At 37.1% G+C, this 9,416-nt stretch overlaps 1 protein-coding gene across 1 annotated transcript in view; it reads left to right on the top strand.

Moving 5' to 3' along the window:
* Positions 1–259: 259 nt before the first annotated feature.
* The window catches only part of ebr1 (egg bindin receptor 1), a gene marked incomplete at its 5' end in the record, with an annotated part of 56,133 nt that continues 46,976 nt past the window's right edge, over positions 260–9,416 (top strand). Inside the window, 11 exon segments of the mRNA NM_214665.1 lie at positions 260–410; positions 1,071–1,096; positions 1,099–1,112; positions 1,114–1,119; positions 1,121–1,279; positions 1,574–1,722; positions 2,931–3,141; positions 4,012–4,353; positions 5,775–5,969; positions 6,706–6,853; positions 8,108–8,298. Coding sequence (NP_999830.1) covers positions 260–410; positions 1,071–1,096; positions 1,099–1,112; positions 1,114–1,119; positions 1,121–1,279; positions 1,574–1,722; positions 2,931–3,141; positions 4,012–4,353; positions 5,775–5,969; positions 6,706–6,853; positions 8,108–8,298 — 1,592 coding nt within the window.

Genomic DNA, 9,416 nt, shown 5'->3' with positions numbered 1-9,416 from the left:
TTTTTCGAAACGACGTCTTTGGTCGTTGTCATGGTAACGATTACATGCTTTTAGTTGTCCAAGCAAATTGACAAAAATTATCTACCACTTTTGTCTTGACCAACTAAATGCACAAGTGATGCACAGTTTTGTTAAACTGAATGTACCTACCCTCTATTTCAAATAAAACTTGAATAAATAAATAAATAAATAAACTCATTTTTACTAAATCCATGATTTTTGACAATCTTGTAACATTCTGTCATTTGTGTCATCTCTTAGTGTTCTGCTACATGTGGCTTTGGTATTCAGCAGCGTTCAGTGGCGTGTGTTGATCTTGACAATGATAACCAGACAGTGAGTAACACTCAATGCTCTGAGGCTGCTCCACCATCGGCCATCTTATGTGATCAAGGAGATTGCCCCACAGAGTAAGTACCCCTCAGCTAGTCCTCCAGGTTTATAACCAATTGTTTCTATAGAAAACTCTCAATGAAGATATCACATACTTTACTTTACTTACTTTACTTTAATCCATCGATGTTGGTAAGACAGGGCCTGTTCATTGATCGAATGGTTCCTTTACATCAATACTTCTGTTTGTTTTGATTTTGTGTCGAGGTGGTGTGTGGAGGGTGGAATAGTTCTGCATACTTCTTCTAGTTACTTTCAGGGTCATATACTGAAGGTGATTTTTTCCCAATAGTTATCCAGTTTGTTTGTGAAGGCATTTACAGATGGGGGATTAACCACTTCTTCAGATAGGCTATTCCATGTGTCCACTACTCTATTCGAGAAAAAGAATGTACAAACTAAGTATACACTATAAAACAACAAATATGATTTCCATTGTACATGACGTATCAAGAATAAGTAGTTTATACTCCTTTACTGGCCTTGGTTGATTAATGCAACAGATATGTCCAGATATAAGTCTAGGCTTTCCATTCATGTTAAGGAAAAAGGTAATCTGATAAGATGGAATTTGAAGAAGCGAAGTGCCTTTCTTGATGCCGTCCATGTTGTTTTGCTTACATTACTGTACTGTGTACTTGTACAGATGATGATGTTTATCTTTGTTTATCTTATAGGTACACATACCTGACATCCACCTTCTCTACTGTGCAGAAGACAATCCAGCACTCGTTTTGTAGTTTGTATTACCTTCATGAATGGAGCTCCTGTAAGAGCCACTGATCAGGATTGTACAGACGCTGGTCTACAGCCACCCACTGATTCTCAACCCTGTGAAGCACCAATTACTTGCAATCCAGTCTGGAGAATCGGTGCATGGAGTCCTGTAAGTATACTGACACCGTCTCTTGAAAGAGTTTTGATGTCAATCACACCACAAGTGGAGTTTGATAACGATCACAAGTACCATCACATTATGCGATTGTAACGTTGCAATTGCTTGGAGGTCTTATGAAGCATTAATTGACAATGCACATGATAGAGCTCACATATTGAAATGTATTTTGTGATTTGGATGTGATATGGTGGTTTCATCATGAAACTAGTCGGGCCTGACCTCTTCTTTCTGCATTTTGATAATGTTGCATCACCTTAGTAATCCAATCTTTTTTTCTTTCAGTGCTCCGTTAGCTGCGGCAATGGTGTAGAGACCAGAGTTGTATACTGTGTAGAATCTGAGGATTCTAATGTCATTATTCCTTCAACGTCATGTGACCCTGCTGCAGAACCAGCTAGTGTTCAGATTTGTAACCCTGGGGATTGCATAACGTAAGTATACTCCCACATTCATAAACATGGAGAGTGATGGTTATATAACTGTCATTTTTGTTTCAAACTTGTCTCTAGGTTAAGGAATCATTAAATGTCATTTTCATTGTGTGCGCCAATGCCACACCGCAAACTACTTGCATCTGATGATTTCTTTAAATTCTAACGGTTCTTAAATCTTATTTATGTCTTAAACTTGAACACCTCTGTTTATAATGTTTATATATAATTTGATTTATTGCCACCGTATATTCCATCGAACTACTGCATGACTTTGTTAATAAGCGCTATATAAAAATTAAATATTATTATTATTATTAATACATTCAATGTACGGTCACTTGTTTTGATTTTGATGTTGGATAAATTGATGATTTGAAGTGTCTAATGAGTGACCTATGTACATCCACAATCAACGTGCAGATTGATTATAAAGATTTATTATACACGGTCTGGTTTTTGTTTTGTTTTTGTTCCCCCCCCCCCCCTCTATTTACTATTTAAAAATATATTTCTTTTTAAAGCACCTTCTCTAACAACAATATAATACTGTATTATACATTATTACTGTTTTGGTGGCAGCACAAATAAAGCCTTTGGCTTTCCTAGCTGTCTCCACATTCATATATATTTTTGTTGTTGTATTGTATTGTAAATGTTTCTCTTTAACTTGTACGCTATGTTTTGTATTTATATGTTTGTTATGATGTTTTTATGATGAATGAAATAAAGTTCAATTCAATTAAATTCAATTCAATAAAGTTCAATTAAATTCAATTCAATAAAGTTCAATTCAATTCAATTCAATGAAGTTCAATTCAATTCAATTCAATTCAATAAAGTTCGATTCAATTCAATTCAATAAAGTTCAGTTCAATTCAATTCAATTCAATAAAGTTTAATTCAATTCAATAAAGTTCAATTCAATTCAATTCAATTCAATAAAGTTCAATTCAATTCAATAAAGTTCAATTCAATTCAATAAAGTTCAATTCAATTCAATTCAATAAAGTTCAATTCAATTCAATAAAGTTCAATTCAATTCAATAAAGTTCAATTCAATTCAATTCAATAAAGTTTAATTCAATTCAATAAAGTTTAAGTCAATTCAATAAAGTTCAATTCAATTCAATTCAATAAAGTTTAAGTCAATTCAATAAAGTTCAATTCAATTCAATTCAATTCAATTCACTCTCCTTTCTTTCTAGCTACACATGGGTATCTGAGAACTTTGGTGATTGTTCTGTGACCTGCGGTGACGGTGTCAGAGTACGTAATGTCCTCTGTTACGCCATTGCTGGTGGTAATTTTGAGCCTGTCGTAGGTTCTCTCTGTAATCCTTTGTTAGAACCACCCAGTGAAGAGATCTGTGATCTAGAAGACTGCGGAGGAGTCTATGAAGCTACACCATGGAGTGCAGTAAGTACATCACCAGCTTGATAATCAAATGTAAAGTTAGACTCCCTGATCACAGGTAAATCACAGGGAGATATGAGTGATTTATTGGGTAGAGAGTTATAGATGCCTAAGTTGAAGACATTGATTAACATTTTTGTGTTTCAATTTTGAATCTTGCTTTACCCTACTTGTAAAAAATAGGTCACATAGGAAAATGCACAACCTGAAGGTTTGGTATTTTTTGGGGACACTTTCAATTGATTGCAGTGTTTTATCAATCATAAGTCTACAAAACTACCTGTTAACCTTGCAAGTTGTTGTGATTGATTGTAAATGATATTTTATGAGAAGAGTTACATTTACAGCAACACTAAAAGGATGGAAATAATAACAAATGCTTTAAAAAAATGTAATTCCCTTTGCGACAGACACTTAAATCTTAAAATCTACAGTTGGCTTTTAAATAAAATTAAAAAAAAAAAAACTTTTAAAGATTTTTTTTAAATTTTTTATATGAATGCATTAAATCATCAAATAATTTCCAAATTCTCACCCTTCTTCTGCCCTAGTTTCTAAATCCTGCTAGCATAAAAAAACAAGTAGACCCCAGCCTGATGTACGTGTATATACCATGAACTGCACCGGCTAGAAACCAGCAAGATTTGGGCGACATTTCTGGTTTTTAGTTTTTTTGGGCAACGGTCGCCTATTTTAAGGGGGAAAAAAAATCTGACTGACCGACCCAGGTTCTTACACCAAGAGGGCAATACAAGATCTTATTTAGTTTAGGCTTTATCGTGATGCAAGACTGTTGAAATACAAGAATGATACACATAAATGTAACTATCTTTGTGGACATGTAAATATAATTTGAATCTTTTCAATCTCCAGTGCTCCGTGACCTGTGCCCTTGGTGTCCAAACCCGTGGAGTGTCGTGCGTGACCAGGAAAGGATCCGGTGTTGTGATTGACGAGATGGACTGCTCTAACATGACCCGCCCCTCAGAGTCGAGGGAGTGCTACCTAGATCCCTGTCCTCTACCTTATGGTTGTGACCAGAGTTACCCCACTGAGGGCAGTACCACCTACACTCTGCAGAGTCCTGGATACCCAGCTGATTATCCTGCTGACCTGGAATGCAGTAAGATCTTGGTAGCTCCTGAAGACTTCATCATCAGGATCACATTCACTGACTTGCTGCTTGAACCAGGATGTAATTATGATGCTGTTAGGGTAAGCTTGCTAGAAACATCACAGTCAGCCTCGTATCACTTTTAAAGTGTATTAATCGGCTAAAGTTATAACTTGTGTACAGCTAGAATGTATGTGTGCCCTATTTCAAACAATCTTCTCGCAGATCGCTTTTATGTTAATTTAGAGTGTATTTAACTTGTAAAATTCCTCTTTATATTTTTAATATACATGGAATTAGTAACATACAACACAAATATAATTTTGGTGATCGCTACACTATAAGCCCCTGTTTTAATAAGTATGGTTTATCTTTCAATACATTGCGAAGTCTATACAGTTTTATCCCCACCTGAAAACTTGAAATCATTGAAAAAAAGGTTTGACAGGAAAAAAATCTTTCTTGCACAAACAAGACCCTAATCTTAGGTTTAAAGATATCTTACATGTTCCTTTTTGCTGCATGAGTTGAAGGAATATGTCTTTGTTTTGGTGCCTGAACTAGAAAATATTCATAACATGTTTATGAAGCTCAAACAATGTGCAGTACTCACCGACATGATTTTAGTTGTGTCTTGAGATTTTACTTTAATGCTGAAAAGGGAATGAATTTGATCAAAATTGGAAATATACTGATTAAGTTTAGCACCCTTCGATCAGGCTGGTGAGTTTAGGTTTTAATTGAAGGAAATTTCTGCACTGAATTACTCTTGTGGGTTGAATATACATGACCGTATAAGGCAGAGATACATTATATGTTTCCATGCCTACACAAACTTATTCTTTGAATGATCCTATGTTGATGTAAGCAAAACCACAAAGCCATTTTCACCTAACCAGAATACCGGTACACATTTTGTACCTGCATTTTCTTTAACATTAGAGGGATAGTTGATCGAGTTCTGTTTTCAGACCACAAATGCCTTCAAAGTGCATGGTTATTGCTCTTATTCTTATCCATGACATTTCTAGTGCTCTTTTAGAACCTAAAATTGCTATGAAGGTACTTTTAGACCCATAAATTAGCGAAATTTAGCCAATATGATCTTATCAATTCAGCTCCACTTTCAAAAAGATATGGTGACCGTTATTAATTATTTAAGTAAAAATAACAATACATGGACCAGCTGGTTGATGGTAATATAACCAACACGAAAAAGCCAACAAAAAAGCAAACATCGGCATTTGTTAAAATATGATGTAAAAGGCGCTCTTTCGTTTTTTCAACGTTTTTGTCAAATTATCGAATATTTGTAGTGGTACACAAATATTAGAAATCGTTATATTTATGGATATTTCAGCCGTCTCTGAACCGATTTCAATCACACAAAGATGATTTTATCATTTAAATTGTATGTTCTTTCAAATTTGACACTCAGTTTTTCAATATCTCGCAAAAAATTATTTTGTGTAGCGCCCTCTGCAACAGAACTCAACTTTCCCTTTAATCTTTATCTATCTAGCTTGTTGATCTGCAAACCAACAGCGCTAACAGTCTTTGTGATGAAGTTGCTCTCCCCTACGTTTATGAATCAACCAGTCCAATGCTGGAGGTGCTCTTTCTAACTGATGCCACTGTGAATATGAGGGGTTTCTCTGCTACCTACCAAGCAGTCAGAGCTATGTCACTAGATTACATGACTGGCGAATGGGGAGAGGTTAGTAACTTATCTCTTTTTTTATTGTGCATTAAAGATATTCATTTGATATATATTACCTGTGTGTCAAAATATTGGCATGGATTGCCATAGCTAATTTGATAATTCAACATTTGATGTAAAATTGAAAGAAATAGAAACAGGGATGCAATTTTTTTCTTTACATTTAGCTTGTTTGAGATGAGTTTCAATTTTGTTCATCCTGATTTTTCACGGGCTTGGTTTTCAACCGGTTAACTCGATGATAGGCAGTAAGTAGCGGAAAGATTGTATTACACTGTTAAACTATTGAGGGAACTATCAAGATGACGAAAAACCACTACCTGTATATCGATGGAATTGTAAATACCAAATAATAACCTCACCCTATCCTTACTTTGTTTGAATGCTGTTATGAAAGAAGACAGATCATATATTTATCCTGAAGGTAATGAAAACTCCTATTAAAGCCTATCCACACTAGTTTGGCCAGGAGGGATTAGACCACCCAGCATGGTCACTGACAAGGGGTTATCTCATCAAATCGGCTCTCAATTAACATAAGAAAAAGGGGATCATGGGGGGACCAGCGGTCACCGATTAGGCATTGTTAGCTATATAGAGGGTGCATGTAGCTATAAGTAGTGCAGGGGGGCTTTAATGTCTTGGAAAACATTCAGTTTAAAATGCACATATTTGCTTCATGTAGAGACCCCTGCCTTATCTATCTTTTGTTTTTGTTTTTTGTTTTGATTAGTGTTCCGTAACCTGCGGAGTGGGTACCGAATCCCGAGACGTGACATGTGTCGAGGAAGGTGTCGAGGTGGACGTTTCAACGTGTGCTGGTCTCCCAGTCCCACCTGCTACCCGTTCATGTACTCAGGAAGACTGCCCTCTCCCTGGAGGTAACTCATTCTTTCTCTTAAAAGCTATACTCAAAATGATTATAATAATCAAGATGGACTTTTAAAGCAAAAAATAGACTGGAAAGTCTTGATGCACCTAACAATACAGCTAAAACAAACTATAATTTCGTACTTAACAGATTTCTACAGATTGATTCCTAATTCCTAAATAAAATCCAAAAGATAATGTACTATAGTATGATATTAATAAAATAAAGTTTTTACTAGAATTTATGTTTGCATGTATGTTGACTTTCGAACATTTGAAATCAATAGCTTTTCTGTATTATATGGTTTTGATTTGTGTATGTACTGCCAGGAGATTGCCAGCTCATGGGTATTCAAAAAGGAGAAGGTGGTGCAACTGGAATTTGTGTCTTTAGAATATGAATATCCAAACAATCAATCTTAAGTTCAAGTAAACTTTTATTTGAATATACAACAAGAAACATTAAAGTCTAAGTGATAGAATTAATGCCTCAGTCACACCTTTGCGTATTGCTGTGTATTTATGGCAAGCCTTTTTAACATTTATTCTTATTTCTTGATATCAAGAAATCCAACTCTTGATATCAAGAATTACCATTGCTTTACAACAGATAATCATTTCTTGATATCAAGAAATAGGAATAAATGTTAAAACGGCTTGCCATAAATACGCAGCAATACGCAAGCCAAGTACGCAAATGTGTGACTGAGGCATAATTCAGATTGGTATGTTTTTTATGTATTATTGTACAATTTCAATAGTACGTGTATGGGTATTTCTCAGCATTTATGCATATAAGTCTAACTTAGAGATACCAGTAAGTTCAACTTAGGATCTTTGTGAAACATCCCCCTGGTTCACCAGTCCTTCTCTCGATTTCTCTCATGAAAGATTAATTTTCCAACTCTATCCATACAATACTAAGTAGCCCTCCATTGTGCGAATTATCTCTCTCTCTCACTGTCTTTTCTATCCCTTCTCAAACCGAACAGTCCTTTGAAGGACTTCCCTCATGGTGAAACCGCAAACTTATGAATTCATTTAATTTTTTAAAGATTTTTCATTTCATTTCATTTCATTTATTTCAATCTCTTTTAAAACATCAAAATTATATACATATTTGTTTATTATCAACATAAGATAAAAGGAAGTGGGGAATCGAAAGCCAAAATCGGCTTGATGAGAATGATCCCCAAACATTTTTGATTTGATAGTCTTGATAGAGTGTGGTATTTATTCTAAATTCTTTTTTTGTTTGTATTCAGCGTGCGGAGAGAACATTTTACGCTTAGCACCAGGATTGGTGACCAGCCCTAGGTTTCCCCGTTCATATCCTGTAAATGTTACCTGTGTGAATACCATCCGTGCTCCACCAGGAAACGTCATCTCCTTTACGATTGGATTCCTTGTATTTATTAATGGAGGTGTACCATGCCAAGAGGGTGATTCTGTTACGGTATGTCATGTTTTGTTTCTGATCATAAGTAGTGGTGAAAGCCAACTGGTCACCCTCTTCCCCTCTCTACTCACCCCACCCCCCTCTCTCCTCCTCACCCCACTCCCCCTCTCTCCTCACCCCACTCCCCTCCTCCTCTCTCCTCACCCCACCCATTCCCCCTCTCTCCTCACCCACCCATTCCCCCTCTCTCCTCACCCCACCCCTTCCCCCTCTCTCCTCACCTCACCCATTTCCCCTCTCTCCTCACCTCACCCATTCCCCCTCTCTGCTCACCCCATCCCCTCCCCCTCTCTCCTCACCCCACCCCTCCCCCTCTCTCCTCACTCAACCCCCTCCCCCTCTCTCCTCACCCCACCCCTCTCTCTCTCCTCACCCACTCCCCTCCCCCTCTCTCCTCACCCCCTCTCTCCTCACCCCACTCCCCTCCCCCTCTCTCCTCACCCCCTCTCTCCTCACTCCACCCCCTCCTCACCCCACTCCCCTCCTCCTCTCTCCTCACCCCACCCCCTCCCCCTCTCACCCACCCCCTCTCTCTCTCCTCTGGCCCCACCTCTGATCAAGCTTGTGTGGATGGCCTGTTTTATTAAAGTTATGTTAGTCCTTTTAAATTAATTTAAAAGGTTCAGATACTAATCTAGCTTTAGTCTTGGTGTTTCATTCCTTCTGTCCATTCTGAGGAGACATTGAGAATTCGAAAGACTGGGGTGACTTTATAATTCTTTTCAATATGGCTATGCCTTTAATAACAATGGTGGTTTCTTAATATATAGCGCACATATCCATCATGTGGTGCTCCAATATTATTTCCCTGGTCATAGCTAGCAGCCAAATATGTAGCGCTTTGGTATATTGGATGTACACTAATTTACACCTGGGTGGAGAGTGGCAAAAGTGGATTATTAATGTCTTGCCAAATGATGTTAGTACTGGGCCGGGCTGGGATGGGCTGGGATTCAAACCCTAAACCCTTGTATTGAGAATCAAGTGCATGAACCGCTAAACCACACACTGCCAGCTAACATATGTATCTGAATACTTTTCTCTACAATACATGCACATATTTATGTGCCACTAATATATAACAGTTAGATTTTTCTTCCATATCTCATATTGTC

Source organism: Strongylocentrotus purpuratus, unplaced genomic scaffold, assembly GCF_000002235.5.
Source record: "Strongylocentrotus purpuratus isolate Spur 01 unplaced genomic scaffold, Spur_5.0 spur5_scaffold_4, whole genome shotgun sequence".
NCBI lineage: Eukaryota > Metazoa > Echinodermata > Echinoidea > Camarodonta > Strongylocentrotidae > Strongylocentrotus > Strongylocentrotus purpuratus.
The sequence above is the reverse complement of the archived record's forward strand: the minus strand, read 5'-3'. Positions and strand labels throughout refer to the sequence as shown.